Genomic DNA, 18,014 nt, shown 5'->3' with positions numbered 1-18,014 from the left:
TCCATGCCCCTCATGATGTTATAAACCTCTATAAGGTCAGCCCTCAGCCTCCGACACTCCAGGGAAAATAACCCCAGTCTACTCAGCCTCTCCCTATAGCTCAAACCCTCCGATCCTGGCAACATCCTTCTAAATCTTTTTTGAACCCTTTCTAGTTTTACAACATCCTTCCTATAGCAGGGAGGCCAGAACTGCACACAGTATTCCAATCGTGGCCTAACCAATGTCCTGTACAGCTGCAACATGACCTCCCAACTCCTATTAAAACATAAGAACCAGGAGCAGGACCATCTGCCCTTCAAGCCCGTTCCGCTATTCAATAAGAACGTGGCTGATTTTTTCGTGGCCATAGCTCCACTAACCCTCCCGCTCACCATAACCCTTAATTCCTTTACTGTTCAAAAAATTATCTATCTTAGCATTGAAAACATTCAATGAGGAATCCTCATCTACTTCACTGAGCAGGGAATTCCACAGATTCACAGCCCTTTGGGTGAAGAGGTTCCTCCTCAATTCCAGTCCTAAATCTGATCCCCCTCATTTTGAAATTATGCCCTTTTGTTCTAGTTTCACCCACCAGTGGAAACATCCTCCCTGCTTCCATCTTACCCAGTCTCTTCAATATGTCATATGTTTCTATAAGATCCCCCCTATTCTTCTAAATTCCAAAGAACATAATCGCAGTCTACTCAGTCTCTCCTCATAAGCCAACCATCTCGACTCCAGAATTAACCTAATGAATCTCCTCTGCAACCCCTGCAGGGCCAGCACATTCCTGCTCGATGCACTGACCAATAAAGGCAAGCATACCAAATGCTTTCTTCAACTATCCTATCTACCTGCAACTTCACTTTCAAGGAACTATGAACTTGCACTCCAAGCTGTCTTTGTTCAGTAACACTCCCCAGGACCTTACCATTAAGTGTCTAAGTCCTGCCCTGATTTGCCTTTCCAAAATGCAGCACCTCACATTTACTTAAATTAAAATCCATCTGCCACTCCTCAGCCCATTGGCCCATCTGATCAAGCTTCTGTTGTACTCTGAGGTAACCTTCTTCACTGTCCGCTACACCTCCAATTTTGGGGTCATCTGCAAACTTACTAACCATACCTCCTACGTTCACATCTAAATTATTGATATAAATGACAAATAGTAGTGGACGCAGCACTGATCGTTGTGGCACACTGCTGGTCACAGGCCTCCAGTCTGATAAGCAACCCTCTACCACCACCCTCTGTCTTCTACTTTTGAGCCAGTTCTGTATCCATATAGCTAGTTCTTCCTCTATTCCGTGTGATCTAACCTTCCTAACCAGTGTACCATAAGAAACTTGGTCGAAGACCTTAATGAAGTCCATATAGATCACATCCACCACTGTGCCCTCATATCAAAAACCTCAATCAAGTTAGTGAGACACGATTTCTTACACACAAAGCTATGTTGACTATCCCTAATCAGTCCTTGCCTTTCCAAATATATGTAAATCCTGTCCCTCAGGATTCGCTCCAACAACTTGCCCACCACCGATGTCAGGCTCACAGGTCTATAGTTCCTTGGCTTTTCCCTACCACCTTTTTCAAAACACTGTAACCCTGTTAGCCAGTACCTCGCCTATGGTTATTGATCATGCAAACCTATTCTATTTTATTTCTGATCTCATATTTTACTGTACCGGGTAGCTGATCTACACCAATGCACACCAGGATTGAGTGGTGCCAGTAAACCAAAAATGTAGTTCAAAACTGAAAGAACTGCAGATGCTTTAAATCAGAAACAAAAAAAGAAATTGCTGGAAAACCTCAGCAGGTTTGGCAGCATTTGTGGAGAGAAATCAGAGTTAATGTTTCGGGTCGAGTGACCCGTCCTCAGAACTGCAAAATGTAACTCAAAAATGTAAGTTAACTAATTGCAATTCTTGGTTAATAGTTGGAATTGACTGAAAAGCTGAATTGATATATACTGCAATTTGCAGTGACTCAGAATCTCCTCATTTTTGATTCTTTCCCACTGGAAACAGTGGGAAAAGCCTTTCAATCATGAGCCAATTCTTTTACCATCACTTCTGGTTGACAACAATCTTTGTTTTAGACAATGACAGAGATGCCTGAGAACAGAAAAGATAGTGGGATATCAGATAATGTGAATTTTATTATATTTCACTTTTGAGTCAAAATATATCAAATTGGGTTAGAAATGCATGTAGTTAATGGGTCTACTGTGGTAAACAGCCCTTTCTTTATTCAGTAACAACTCATTTATATAGCACTCTTAAATGTAATGAAACCTCCCATGGTGCTTTGCATTAAAATGATTAAACAAAATATGACATGAAACACAGATAGAAAAATTAGGTCAAGTCACAAAACATTTGGTCCAAGAAGTAGGTTTGATGGGGTACCGTAGAGAAAGAATGTGAAATATAGAGGAGGGGAGGTTGAGGGAGCCATTGAGATCAATCACAATTTTGTTTTTAAATTCTTGAACGGTCCTTAAAAGAATTACACTATGGGCCGAATGTCCTCTTTGATTTCTATGAATTTCTATGAATTCTATGATTCAAATGTCAGCTGAGAACCATATTTGACTTACTGTGGTCTAAAGAGAGAAATTAAGAATGAGAGATGGTCAGAAGGCCTGGAACCTCACAGTCAAGGATATTTGAAAGAAGAGAGACCGTGTTGGCCCAGAATTCTGGAGAAATTCGATCCCGTAGCGGTGATGGCTCAAACAGGACTGTTGTCGTATGCAGTGCAGATCAGGGATGAACTGACCTGGAGGAGATATGTGGACCAGCTGGTCACCACACCTCCCCAACACTGGGGGGATGTCCCTCAGAATATCGAGCCAGTCCAGATGGGACCAGTGCTGTCGACTGTGCAATGTGTCTCCGAGCCAGGGTTCCCAGGGAGGAGACAACAGCAGGTGTCACAGGGAAACAACAGCCAATCCAAAATGAACATTCCTGCAGAACAACAGGAGCTACCAGAAGCCCGGGGGACTACAACAGAAAAGGTTCCTGGGATGAGGAGGCAGTCTTGGAGGATTCACTAAACCCCTGAGGGACTGATCATGTCAGTGTAGACTATGGAATGGTCGTTTTGTCTTTCAATGTTTCTTTTTGTAAATATTCCTGAATGTATATTTGTACATTTTAATGCTTTGAAACCAAATTTCTGGAACAACGGTTTTCAGTTCTGCCTTTCAGATCATGTTATTTTGCCAAAAACATGCTTTATTTGGTCTGAAATCCAAACCTGCGTGCTCTGGTTTCCTCCCACAGTCCAAAGATATGCAGGCTAAGTGGATTGGCCGTGCTAAATTGCCCGTAGTGTTCATGGATGTGTAGATTAGGTGGGTTATAGAGGATGGGTCTGGGTGGGATGTTCTGAGGGTCAGTGTGGGCTTGCTGGGCCGAAGGGCCTGTTTCCACACTGTAGGGATTCTGTGATTCCGTGACTATGATTCAAATATGCTACATGAGCCAAGTCAAGTCTAATATGAATTGATCTGTGCCTTAACAATTAGGGAATTTAATGATAAGAAAATAAATTCTGCTCCATTCAAGATGAGCTATTCAATTAGGCCTAATGGAATTTACCAACACTCAAGTCAATTCTGCCTTTCTCATTGAATTGACAGCCATGCTGATGGTCTTGAATTGTTTATCCAGATGCTATCATTGTTCACCATGTAACTGAAAAGCATCAAGAACACAGACAACAAGGTGCAGGGCTGGATGAACGCAGCAGGCCAAGCAGCATCATAGGAGCTTTCAGAACCCCCTTCACCTCCCCCTTTTCTGATGAAGGGTCTAGGCCCGAAACGTAAATCTTCTAAGAACACAGACAAATGAATTTTACACAGCGAAGTAGATTGCTTAACCATTTATTCGATTTTTCAAAGTTCTCATAGTAGATCCTTGTTAAAGTGTATACTTTTTGGCCACTGGGTGGCACCAAATCATATTCTCCACAGGTTCAAATTTAGAACATCCCAGAACATGAAATCTACTGAAAAACATGTTGAAAATTATTCTTGAAAAATCTCTCTTTTAGCTTCCCCATCAGTGGCAGCCGCTTCCCTGTCGGTAATCAATTGGCAACACCCAAGTCTCACTATCACCAGAATGTAATGGTCTCAGGAGTGGTATGTTTGTGGATCACTGGAACCACAAATAGAACATATGTCAAAAGGAAGGGTAAATTTGAACAGGGAATACTTTATTGTTGGTTCCTCAGCTCCTCCACAGTCAGTTTTTAGAATGCCTACCCTATACCCAACCTCTGGGTCAGCTGACCCACTCTCTTAAAGGAGCAACACACACCCAACTACATACATAACAACACCCCCCCCGCCTTTATTTCAATGCTTCGCTTATCAATATATATACATACAACAGTTATAACTACTATACAGGCATTGTAATGTATACACATCATCAGGAATATTCACAAAAAGAAACATTGAAAGACAAAACGACCATTCCATAGTCTACACTGACATGATCAGTCCCTCAGGGGTTTAGTGAATCCTCCAAGACCATCTCCTCATCCCAGGAACCTTTTCTGTTGTAGTCCGCCGGGCTTCTGGTAGCTCCTGTTGTTCTGCAGGAATGTTCATTTTGGATTGGCTGTTGTTTCCCTGTGACACTGCTGTTGTCTCCTCCCTGGGAACCCTGGCTCGGAGACACATTGCACAGTCGACAGCACTGGTCCCATCTGGACTGGCTCGATATTCTGAGGGACATCCCCCCAGTGTTGGGGAGGTGTGGTGACCAGCTGGTCCACATATCTCCTCCAGGTCAGTTCATCCCTGATCTGCACTGCATACGACAACAGTCCTGTTTGAGCCATCACCGCTACGGGATCGAATTTCTCCAGAATTCTGGGCCAACACGGTCTCTCTTCTTTCAAATATCCTTGACTGTGAGGTTCCAGGCCTTCTGACCATCTCTCATTCTTAATTTCTCTCTTTAGACCACAGTAAGTCAAATATGGTTCTCAGCTGACATTTGAATCATAGAATCCTTATAGAAAGAGGACATTCGGCCCATCGTGTCTTTACCAACCCTCCCACACCCAGGACCCCTCCCTATCCCTGTAACCCTGCATTTATCATGGCTGATCCACCTAGTCTTCACGTATTTGGACTGTGGGAGGAAACCCACGCAGACACAGGGAGAATGTGCAAACACCACACAAACAGTCACCTGAGGCTGGAATCAAACCTGGGTCCTTGGGCGCTGTGAGGCAGCAGTGCTAACCCTGAATGTTAAGGACTCCGGCGGCAAGTACTGGGTCATCTATCCCAACATGGGAGGAGGGACCACTTCACATCAACCCCTCACCCCTCATGCCTGCTTATCGAATTTCACAATGTAAGGGACAGAAACATGACAGAACCAAGTCTCCTTCTACATCAAGTGGCATAAGTGTCTTCTCAAGCCCGGGAGCTTTGAGATTGTTCTATTTATTATTGGGTGTACATCCTATCAAGCCCACAGTGATCTGGTGTAGATTAGTACATCCACCTTTCTGGTTTAAGAGGGTTTTGTTGACTAAATTTATTTTGAGTTTAACGAGTTTATTGCATTACTGCAACTTATTACATGTTGCCTGAACATGATTTACATGAATACAGCCCTGCCAACACTGCAAAATCCTTCTTACCAACATTTGGGGCTAGTGCTAAAGTTGAGGGAGCTGTCTCACAGACTAATCAAACAACAGTCTAACATTGTCTTTGAGATATAATTCTGTGAGTATGCCTATCTCCCAGACACCATTACTATCCCTGGATATGTCCTGTCCCATCCACATCTGGCAGAGGTGGCAGCACAGTGGCATACAGTCAGGAGGGAGTTGCTCCACGAGTCCTCAACATTGACTCTGGACCACATGAAGTCTCATGACTTCACATTAAACATGAGCAAGGAAACCTCCTGCTGGTTACCAGGTACTGTCCTCCCTCAGCTGGTGAATCATGTTAAACAACACTTGGATGAAGCACTGAGGGTGGCAAGGGCACAAAATATACTCTGGGTGGGGGATTTCAATGTCCATCACCGGGAGTGGCTCGCTAGCAGTACTACTGATCGAGCTGGTCGGGTCCTAAAGGATATAGCTTCTAGGCTGGGTCTGCGGCAGGTGGTGAGGGAACCAACAAGAGGGAAAAGCATATTTACCTCATCCTTATCAATCTGCCATCTGCAGATACATCTGTCCATGACAATACCGGTAAGAATGACCACCATACAGTCCTTGTGCAGACGAAGTCCCACCTTCACATTGAGAATAACCTCCACAGTGTTGTGTGGTACTATCATCATGCTAAATGGGACAGACTTCGAACAAATCTGGCAACTCAAGACTCGACATCCATGAGGCACTGTGGGCCATCAACAGCAGCAGAATGTACTCCAGCACAATCTGTAACCTCATGGCCCAGCATAACCCCCACTAACCAATACCATCAGGCCAGGGGATCAACCCTGGTTCAATGGAGAGTGCAGGAGGGTATGCCAGGAGCAGCACCAGGCATACCTGAAGATGAGGTATGAGGAGCCACTAAACGGGACTAGTTGCATGTCAAACAGCATAAGCAGCAGGCCATAGACAGAGCTAAGTGACCCCACAACCAATAGATCACAGCTCTGCAGTCCTGCCACATCCAGTTGTGAATGGTGGTGGATGATTAAACAACTCACTGGAGGAGGAGGCTCCACAAATATCCCCATCCTCAATGATGGAAGAGCCCAGCACATCAGCGCAAAAGTTACCGCTGAAGGATTCGCAGCAATCTTCAGCCAGAAATGCCGAGTAGATGATCTATCTCGGTCACCTCTACTGGTTCCCAGCTTCACAGATACCTGCCTTCAGCCAATTCGATTCACTCCATGTGATATTAAATATGGCTGGAGGTACCGGGTACTACAAAGGCTATGGGCCCTGACGAGATTCCGGCCATAGTACTGAAGGCTTGTCTTCCAGAACTCACTGCTCCCCTAGCCAAGCTCTCTCAGTACAGTTACAATGCAAGCATCTACCCAACAATATGGAAAATTGCCAGGGTGTTTTCTGTACACAAAAAGCAGGACAAATTCAACTCGCCAATTACCACCCCATCAGTCTACTCTCAAATCATCGGTAAAATGATGGAAGGTGTCATCAACAGTGCAATCAAGCAGCACCTGCTCAGCAATAACCTACTCAGTGACGCCCTGTTTGGGATCCGCCAGGGCCACTCAGCTCCTGATCTCATTACAGACTTCGTTCAAACATGGGCAAAACAGCTGAATTCCAGAGGTGAGGTGAGAGTGACAGCCCTTGACATCAAGGCTGCATTCAAGCGAGTGTGACACCAAGGAGCCCTCGCAAAACTGGAATTAAAGGGAATTGGTGGCAAACTCTCTGGTGGTTGGAGTCATACCCGGCGCATAGAAAGATGGTGTTGGTTATTGGAGATCTGTCATCCCAACGTCATAACATCTCTGCAGGAGTTAGTCAGGGTGGTGTCCTAGGCCCAACCACCTTCAGCTGCTTCATCAATGACCTTCTCTCCACCATAACTTTAGAAGTGGGGATGTTCATCAACGATTGCACAATGTTCAGCACCATTCGTGACTCCTCAGATACTGAAGTAATCTGTATTGAAATGCAACAAGATTTGGACAATATCCAGGCTTGGGCTGATGAATGGCAAATAACACTCATGCCACACAAATGCCAGGCAATGACCATCTCCAGTAAGAGCCAATCTAACCACCCACTCCGTGACATTCAATGGTGTTACCATCACTGAATTTCCCTACTATCGATATCCCGGGGATTACCATTGGCCAAAAACTCAACTGGACTCACCATATAAACACAGTGTAGGTCAGAGGCTAGAAATATTGCAGCAAGTAACTCACCTCCTGATTCCCAAAGCCTGTCCACCATCTACAAGGCACAAGTCACCAGTATGATGGAATAAACCCCACTTGCCTGGATGGACGACACTCAACTGGCTTGACACCATCCAGGACAAAGCCGTCCACTTGACTGGCAAAACATCCATGAACTTACATTCCCTCCACCACCAACACTCAGTAGCAGCAGTGTCTACTATCTACAAGATGCACTGCAAAAATTCACCAATGATCCTTAGACAGCACTTTCCAAACCCATGACCACTTCAATCAAGAAGGACAAGGGGCATGTGAAACATGTAACACCACCACCTGCAAGTTCCTGCCTAAGCCACGCAGCATCCTGTCTTGGAAATACATCACTGTTCCTTCATTGTCATTGGGACAAAATCCTGGAATTCCATCCCTAACAGCATTGTGGGTCAAACTGTAGCAAGTGTACTGCAGTGGTTCAAGAAAGCAGCTCATACCATTTTCTCAAGGGCAGTTAGGGACAGGCAATAAATGCTGGCCAGACAGCGACACCCATGTCCCACAAGTGAATTTAAAAAAAAAGAGAAATTCAAACATGAAAGTACACAAATGAAGAATGAGGGTTTGATCTCATGGAGACCTATAAAATTCTAACTGAGCTAGACAGGGTAGGTGCAGGAAAGATGGCCCCAGTGCTGGGGGAGTTAAGGACCAGGGGTCACAGTCTAAGGATAGAGACGGCCACTTAAGATTCAGATGAGGAGAAATTTCCCCACTCAGAGAGCGGTGAGCCTGTGGAATTCTCCGATACAGAGAGCCATTGAGGCCAAAACATTGAATGTTTTCAAGGAGGGGTTAGATATAGTTCTTAGGGGTAAGGGGTCAAAGGGCATGGGGAGAAAGCAGGATCAAGGTAGAGTCAGATGATCAGTCCTGATCATACTGAATGACGGTTGAGGCTCAAACACAGCTGAACAGCCTACTCCTGTTCCTATTTTCCATGTTTTTATGTACATCAATGATCCAACTGAATGGTTCAAATCGCTTACCCATTAAAAAAAGCAACAAAGCACACATTTGTTGCCACTTGAATCATCCAGATTTCCTTAAATAATGTAGTGGATAGGCTGGTTACGAAGAAATCTGGTGCTCCCACCAATTTCTAATGCTTTTCGTAGTTAAAATTCACAGGAGGTTGTTCATGGTATAACAATGATCACAAGAAATACTTAAATCACACATATATTTTGCAATGTGTTAGTTTCTCTTTCTTGTAATTACAATAAAATGGCTAATATAGAATATATGGTTTCATTCCTATACAGCATGTTTAATCTGGAGCAGTTTTAGATATCACTGAGATTGCCATCACTAACTAATGCAACCAATTTATACTTCACACTCTAAATGTTTATTAATCATAAATGTGTATTTTTAAGTTTTTGCTGACCTACACAGTATGTTAATAGGTAAACCGTATAGGTACAAATCAGCTTCAATATGATATATTTATTACAGATTTCAGGCAAGTCCATTTGAAAAGATATTTTTGGAGTTCTTGCACTTCTATATCTCAGACCATTAAAAGTTGAATGCATAATTTAATTTGCTCCCCAAAGGCAAAAGCACATATTTCAAATAGAATTAGTCATATTTTGAATAATATAGATTCACATCTGCGCTTGGCAAAATGCCACCAGCTAAATATTGAGCTTTTTCAAATCAATGCGCATTCATATTCCAGCTTTAGAGACTTCATTGCAAAACAAACTAAGCGTATAAGTTTTATCAGCAAAGAATATAAAAAGAAAGTCTTTATTTAACAGTTTTAAATCAGGTCTTGTCAGAATCAAAATAAAAAAAGTAGGTTAATAATGTTTCTAAATATTTAAATGTTGAGAAGTTGAAGTACGTTGAAATGCTGAACACTTGTGTTACTGACGGACCCACTGCAGTACACATGCTGTAGTTTGACCCACAATGCTGTTAGGGATGGAATTCCAGGATTTTGTCCCAATGACAATGAAGGAACAGCGATATATTTCCAAGACAGGATGCTGCGTGGCTTAGGCAGGAACTTGCAGGTGGTGGTGTTACATGTTTCACATGCCCTTGTCCTTCTTGATTGAAGTGGTCATGGGTTTGGAAAGTGCTGTCTAAGGATCATTGGTGAATTTTTGCAGTGTATCTTGTAGATAGTAAACACTGCTGCTACTGAGTGTTGGTGGTGGAGGGATTGTAAGTTCGTGGATGTGGTGCCAGTCAAGTGGACAGCATTGCCCTGGATGGTGTCAAGCAAGGCACGTTGCTCACAGGAAACACCACACAGGCAATCACAGTCACTCAGCCAGTTATATTCACTCCATTAAAATGAATGGATGGGAGATAGGGATAAATTGAATTTGTAGTGGCTCACAAAAATTAAGGATTGGCAGGAGCAAAGCCATTAGATATAGTCCCAAAATTAGAAAAAATATCAGATTCTTGTTGCACTTGCAAAATCAGTTACTACAGATCTAATTTTCTAGCAAAGTTGGCGACAATGACCTGTTGAGCAGTAGGGCATGGACAAAGGAAGTGTGAAGGGGTAGAGTTTAGGAAAGGTGCAGACCAGCCTCGGGGTGAGATTAACTTAGTTGGCGTTGCAAAGACACAGATGAGAATTTCAGCAGCAGGTAGACTGAGATGTGACTGGTGATAGGCAATGTTGCAAAGATGGAAGTAAACAGGATTTGTGACGGAGATGATGTGAGATGGAGGCTCAGAGTTAATTTTGTTATAAAATTAACCCAGCAAACAGTCTGGTTTAGTCTCCAGTAGTGGCTAGTGAAGAAGTATAGGAATAATATTGGCCGTTCAGCACCTCACGTCTGTTCTGATGTTCAATTAGACCCTGGATGATCTACAGCTTCACTCCATCTACCTGCCATTGATCCAAATCCTTGATATGTTCACATAATACAAATTTATCAATCTCATTCTTGTAAGTTTGAACTGAAATATCTTCATCTGCCTTTCGGGAGAAAGGATTTCAGAACTCTACTACCCTTTCTGCAAAAAAAAAAAAGATTTCTGGATTTCATTCCTCAGTGACCTAGCTCTTATATTTATTGATCTCTTCATGTTCTAGATTCTTCTACAAGAAGCACAGCTTAGTATCTCTTCCCCATTTTTGAATTCTAATGCCCTTGAGATCAAGGTCAAGATTCTAGATCCTCTCTTGAATACTTTGTGCGCTCATGCATAAAATTCTAACAACTTGCTTCCATGGAATTTCTGAAGAAGGGTCCCAACCCAAAACGTCAGCTTTCCTGCTCCTCTGATGCTGCCTGGCCTGCTGTGTTCCTCCAGCTCCACGCTGTGTTATCCCTGACTCCAGCATCAGCAGTTCTTACTATCTCTATGGAATTGTTTTGTTGTGCTTAGGGAAACATTCACAGCTCGGAAAATCTTTTAGTTTAAGTTCTCAGATGTCTGGAGAAAGTTAGATGTATAGAACAGTTTCTCCTGAAGAAAGGACATAGTTTCAAGCCATTAAGAAATATTTCAAAGCACTAAAAAAAGTTTTAGTTTTAGTTTGTACCAGAACTATTTGGTTAGAACCCTGAAGGGGCTATTCAAAGCTAAGAAAGTCTCAGCTCAATCACGTGAATACAAAACAAAGAGGGCATCAAATTCTCAAGATGAGGAATTAAAAGTAAGAGTTAAGTGAGGCCCTATAGATGTGTTAGCTACCTCTTGTGTTTGAAAATAGGCAATCCCAAGGTTGCAAATGTACTCCATTCTTGAAACTGTTCAATAAGCTGATTTCTACACAAGTCATACATTTCAAATGTTGCCAACTATAGTGGCATGATGTGGACTATCAATTATAAACTTCCATCATCTACTTTTAACGCACGGGACCTTCATGGACCAAAACGCTTCTTAAGGAAATGTGGGCCTAAAATGGTTACAGCAATCTGCTGGCCACAGACTGGTTTCCTGAACTTGCCTCAAATGTGGAACAAATGAAATTGTCTGAACTAAAATTACCATTTTAATTGAAACCATTGACACTACTCAATGGAGTCAAGTAACAAGAAAGTCACATCTCCTTTTGATTTACACCTCTACGAAATGTTGGACATATCGGACGTAAAAGATTGCTTGCAACTGTACAGCTTGGGGAGACAACGAAGTCAAGCACACAAATACACAAATGAACCATATTTCAACAGCTGCTTGGCAAACAAGCAGGAAGAGATAAAAGAAAATGGATTAATAAGAAAAAGGATGGACTGCCTCTTTCTCACTGTGTCACCTCTTAGCATCTCAAAAGTCAATGGTGATAAAGCAAATTGGAAAAAAAAATCTATTCAATCAGAACTCATGGATTTGCAACGTTCGCTACTACTGAGATACAAGATTTCAACTAAACATCCATGGTCTCAGGCCCAACTACAACAACTCAAGGATTCTAAAAACTTCTTGAGCTACATCTTGTTATTATACTAGACCCCTCCCATTTTTAAAATTTGTACTTTGTGTTTATATATATTTGATGTTGTGTTTTATTTTCTCTTCGTCGGATAAGTAGGTAAAAGACTTTTTCTTCTGTCACTGAAGAAAACCTTGCAAACTGGCTCCTTAATTCTGATCAAGTGACTATGCTTTAACGGACATGAGATATATCCGTTGCTAAATAGACTGAAAAATCTTTGCTGCAGCCAGCTGAAGGGTTTCAAAAAAAGAGAGAAGTGCTTCACCCACTGTCACCTGGTTGTAACAAGATATTCACAGATTACAAGCATTGTAAAAAACATTGAAGCTTAAGTCTCATAGTTTATGCAGACATCAAAACCTTGTGTATTATAACCCTGTTGCCTGTATCTGTTATCTTTCATGTAATACCTAAAGTAAAACCTTTTGTTGGCTGATGGGAATGTGTGTTTTGCGTACGCAAGTAAAATGGTCCAAAAAGCTATCAGTACAGCTCATGAGAGTTTGCTCAACAGAGGAATATTTTCTTGTTAATATTTACTAATGCCAGTTAAATTATAAACTTCTCAATTACCATGTCATTATGGACAGTTGTCAAAATGAGGCCAAGAAATGAGGTCAAGTGAATTAAAGGCAAAGCAGGTTGTTTAGAAGTAACACAGAACACAAAGAAAGTAGTTTATTTGTCTTGCTTCTGACAAACCTCAAATCATAAAGCATTTGGCACAGAGTTGGAGATAGAAAATCACAGTGAATTGCAACACCTGATTATGTCGATGTTTTGCTAATTACAAAATAAAATACTTGCCTCATTCTCATCAATTTTCCTTCTTGCAGACCAGTCTCTAGATGTGTGCCCGAGATATTAGGCGGAGGTTTTATCAACTGTACAGCTGGAATTTGTTAATTATTTTAGTCTCACAGGCGTGTCTTCCATATTGCAGCTCAGCTCCACTCCTGGAGGCCAGCCCATCTGGCTTGGGCCTTCATTTAGATGGGTAGCCGATCACTGACGACCATGGGATAAGTCCTTGCATAGGTTGGGAAGGCAGGAGATTATGGGAGCTACCTGCGGTGCAGAAAATTTGTGCCTCTGTGTTGACAATATGGTATTGGTATAGAGTTGAAGGCCTCAGGGGAAAGATCATTCTGGAGTAGCCCTGATTGTAGATAGAGGGGTCTCAATCAGGCACATGGATCTAGGAGGTAGCCAGAATTGCATTTACCTCCCTCCAAGGGAGATGTGGCTGGCAGCAATTACATTTCAGTGAGGCATATGGGCTTATTATCATATTTAAAGCAGCAAGCCCTAACGCCATGAAGTGGGTTGGCCACCTTTCTGTTAATGCTGGAAATGGATGGGTTAGAATAAGGCTGGGGTCAGGAAACTAAGTTGACATTTGAACTGCTGGAACTGTTCCAGAGTCAGACTAGCCTTTCATTTCTAAAACAAGTCAAAATTCAACCCATTTGCTGCCACTTTGCTCAGATATATTAGTGAAAATATAATGAACCCACAGATTAGGAAATACACTGTATTTAAATATCAAACAATATATACCACGCAACATGGGAAAAGTAAATGTCTTACCTGATGGTCCATGTAGTCTTCCTCTTTTAACTAGGCAAATATAAAAATAGATGTTAGTATAGTTTAAATATACGAATATTATACATGTCGATTCATCATTGTACGTTCATCCTGAATCACTAATATAACAAGTTGGCCTGGCATGTTCCATTTGCTCATTGAAATCCAGGCTTCAACAGTAGATTGATGGAATAAAAAAAAACACTTTCAAAATCAATTGTTGAAAGAAATAAAATCGTTCTAATTGTTCAATAGGAAATATACTCAAAAGAGGAAGGTTTGCACAATGCTAAACATCACAGGAATTTTTAGGGTGAATCTTTTAGGGGCTTGACAATCACAGCCAAATTATCACCTCATTTCTTTTTCTCCCCCCTCAACCTTCCCCGCGAACTGGACCTCTCGAGAGACAATGATTGCTCCTGATCTGGGGCTCTGTAAATGCAATGCAGGACCTGTATTGAAGGTTAAGCCATTCCCCCTTTTTACAGCAGGAGCTGCTGTATTCTTGGATCTATGGGTCCCAAAGACACTTCCACAAGCTACGGAGCGAAGTTAAGTGAGCGAGAGGCTAGGCACGCAAGTCGGTGGGTGAATGAGGGGGAAGGGTGCCAAGTGAGCGGTTGAAGGGATAGGTGGTAGGTAAGTGGGTGAGGAGACTGGGTGGGTGGTGTCAAGTCAGAAGAGGCAATTGGTTCGGGTTGAACTGGTGGTGCTGGTCGTTGGAGTGAGTAGGAGGGTGATTAGTTTTATTGCTATCCATGAGTTACAGCAGGTCTTAATCCACCTAACCTTTCCTGAATAATTCTTCAGGCAAGTGGGTCTTCAGGCAAGTGGGTCAGGATTCTCCTCATCGAGCCCAGAATTATTGACATTTTTGAAGGGTTCTAGATGTTGGGTGATTGTCCTCTGGAAGCTTAACCTTCCTGGGCAACTCTCAGGCGATTGGTGTGCTGGAACGTCCAAGGTATCACATGATACCACTTGCAGGATGCATTGCTTTGGCAATGTCCTTCTAGTCAGAAGGTCTGGGCCATTCACATTAAATGCAATTAACCTTCCTTAACTTGGGACACCATGTACAAAACTGCTTTAGGATTTCATATACAATCATTGAGGAGATACTCAAGTCAGAGCATTAAAATAACTTAGGATGAATTCTGAATAATGGATAATGAGGATATGCAAATTTACATCAGCAATTATGAATCAAATGGCATGAATTAGAAGTTTAAAAGACATCACCATCAAGGAAACAAACTGGAGACACAACAGACAATGTTCTACCTACGTTTTGTACAAACGTTGATTGACAATATATCAATGACTTGGAAGAAGGAAGTGACAATTCAAAAATAGATGGAAAGGCATGTTGTGAGAGAGATACAAACAGTTTACAGAAAGACAGATATTGATAGGTTAAGTAAGTGGACAAAAAGCTGGCAAATAGAGTATATTGAGGGAAAATGTGAAGTTCTTCATTTAGGAAGGGAGAACAAAAAAACAGAATTTTATTTAAGTGGAGAAAAACTGCAGAAAGCTACAACACAAAGGGTCTTGGAGGGACTTGTGCACGAAACACAGAAAGCTAACACACAGCTGCAACAGATAATCAGGAAGGTCAATGGAATGTTGGCCCTTATTTCAACAGGTTTGGAGAATAAAAGAGTAGGGAATTCTTACTGCAACATACAAGGTGACACCACATCTGGATTACTGTGAGCAGTTTCGGTCCCCTTATTTAAAGTTAATAGAATGATCCTGGTAATGGAGGGATGGTCTTATAAACGAAGGCTAAACAGGTTGGGACTCTACTTATTTGAATTTAGAAGAATGAGAGGTGATCTCATTGATACATACAGGATTCTTAAGGGGCTTGACAGGGTAAATGCTGAGATGTTTCCCCTCATGGGAGAGTCTAGGACCAGAGGGCATAGTCCCAGAATTAAGGGGCACCAACTTAAGACTGAAATGAGGAGCAAATTCTTTTCTCAGAGAGTTGAGTATCTTTGGAATTTCTTGCCACAGTGAGCTGTGGGGACAAAGTCTTGGTGCATATTTACAGCTGACATAGGTTCTTGATCAGTAAGGGAACTCAAAGGTTACGAGGAATGGGCAGGAAAGTGGATGTATCAGATCAGTCGTAATCTTTTTGAATAACGAAGCAGGCTTGAGGGGCGAATGGCCTATTCCCGATCTTATTTCTTGTGATCCTAAAGTCCATGGACAGTTTACACCTAGTCACAATACAGACAAACTGTATTTAACAAATAAAAATAGGTACAGTTGTGACTAATTTACAGTACATCTGGATGACTCACAATTAAGCATGAGTAGATTGTCCTGTAAAAAGAGATTATGTAAGTGAGACCTATATTCCCTTGATCACTCATTCATCTAAACTTAAGTCAAACATCTGAAGTTTTGAAGGAGCTTGACAGAAAGGAGAAACACATTAGCATAGATAACAGGATCGGTTAGCTATCAGGAACCAGAGAACAGGAATATTTGGGTCTTTTTCAGGTTGTCAAGCTGCATCCAGCAGAGTGCTACAGGGACCAATAGTGAGACCTCAACAACTTACAATCTATCGCAATGATCTGGATGAAGGGACAGAATGCACAATAGCTTAATTTGTCAATGGCACCGAGAGCCTATAAAGTAAACTATCAAGAGGAGGTAGAGAGTCTGCAAGAGGAATATGATAGATTTAGCGACGTGAAAAAAAAAGGCAGATGGAGTAGAATATGGGCAAATGTAAATCTATTTTGGCAGGAAGGGCAGAAAAGCAGTATGCTATTTAAGTAGAAAGAGACTGCAGAACACAGTAGTACAAAAGGATCTGGGTGTCTTGGGATAGAAAGTTGGTGTGCAGTTACACTAGGCGATTAGGAAAGTGAATGGAATGTCAGCATTCATTGCGAGGGGAATGGAATACAAACACAGGAAATTTCACAGCAGCTGTGCAGCGCCTTGGTGAGACTACACCTGCCATACTGTGTACAGTTTTCATCTCTCTTTTTGCAGTGGGAGTAGTTCAGAAAAAGTTCACTCAACTCTTTCCCAAGATGAAGGGTTTATCTAATGAAGCAGGTTGCACAGGATAGCCCCATACCCATTGGAGTTTCGAAGGAGGACAGGTGATCTTACTGCAACAAAGAAAATCCTGAGGAAACTTGATAGGGCGGACAATGGGACGATGTTTGATCTTCTAGGAAGACTAAAATGAGGGGACACTGTTTAAAAACCAAGAGCTAGCCCTTTGAAAACGGTTGTGAGGTCTTTTGTTTTTTATTCGCAGAGGGTAATTATTCCATGGAATTCACTTCCCTGGAAAGCAGTAGAGGCTGGTTGAATTTGATGGATTGTTGATAAACAAAGGAGTTGAGGGTTAACGGGGGCAGAAAGAACAACAAGAGTTGCGGCTAACATCAGATAAGTCACAATCTTATCTAATGGAGGAGCAGGGCCAAGGTTTCCACATTCCTAGTTACTGACAGAAAGAAATACCCCCGAGAGAGGAACCTAGAATCCAGGGTCACTGTTTCAGAATAAGGGGTTAACTATTCAGGACCAAGTGGGGAGACATTTTTTTCAAAGGGCTATGAATCTTTCATTCTCTTCTCCAGTGTAAAAACAATTCCAGCCATTGTGTTTGTTCTAGATAGAAGTCGATTATATTTTGAACACTAAGGATGGACGTGGGGCAAGTTTGAGAAATGGGAACTGAGGGGAAAGATCTGCCAATATCTTGTTGAATGGTGGATCTACCTTGAAGGGCCAAATAGCCCAATTCCTGCTCCTTTTTTTTAAATGTTCTTACAATGTCTACCTAGCCGTCTACCTGAGGTTTTTATTATTTGTTCAGGGCTTGCAGGTCACGCTGGTGGGGCAGCAAAAAACAGTTGAACGCAGAACTGTAGGTCTGAAAGAAATAAACCAACCACTCTGGTCCACATTGTTAAACTGTGTATTAACTGGTGATAGACTTTAACTGGGGTTTCACTTGTGGTCAATTCGTTGGCAACTATGCTGTCATTTCAGTGATCCTGAGGAGC

At 42.1% G+C, this 18,014-nt stretch overlaps 1 protein-coding gene across 2 annotated transcripts in view; it reads right to left on the bottom strand.

The window, feature by feature from the left end:
• Window positions 1-18,014, bottom strand: part of LOC109926673 (protein unc-13 homolog C-like) — a 537,669-nt gene that overhangs the window by 488,391 nt on the left and 31,264 nt on the right. For both annotated transcript variants that reach the window (XM_048616076.1, XM_048616075.1), the window contains exon 2: window positions 13,957-13,986. Coding sequence is in view for 1 of the 2 variants with exons in the window: in XM_048616075.1 (XP_048472032.1) it covers window positions 13,957-13,986 (30 nt within the window). In the remaining variant the exon portion in view is untranslated. The remainder of the gene's footprint in view (window positions 1-13,956; window positions 13,987-18,014) is intronic.

Source organism: Rhincodon typus, chromosome 33 (genome assembly GCF_021869965.1).
Source record: "Rhincodon typus isolate 14 chromosome 33, sRhiTyp1.1, whole genome shotgun sequence".
NCBI classification, from domain to species: Eukaryota; Metazoa; Chordata; class Chondrichthyes; order Orectolobiformes; family Rhincodontidae; genus Rhincodon; species Rhincodon typus.
This window is presented reverse-complemented; position numbering and strand designations above follow the sequence as displayed.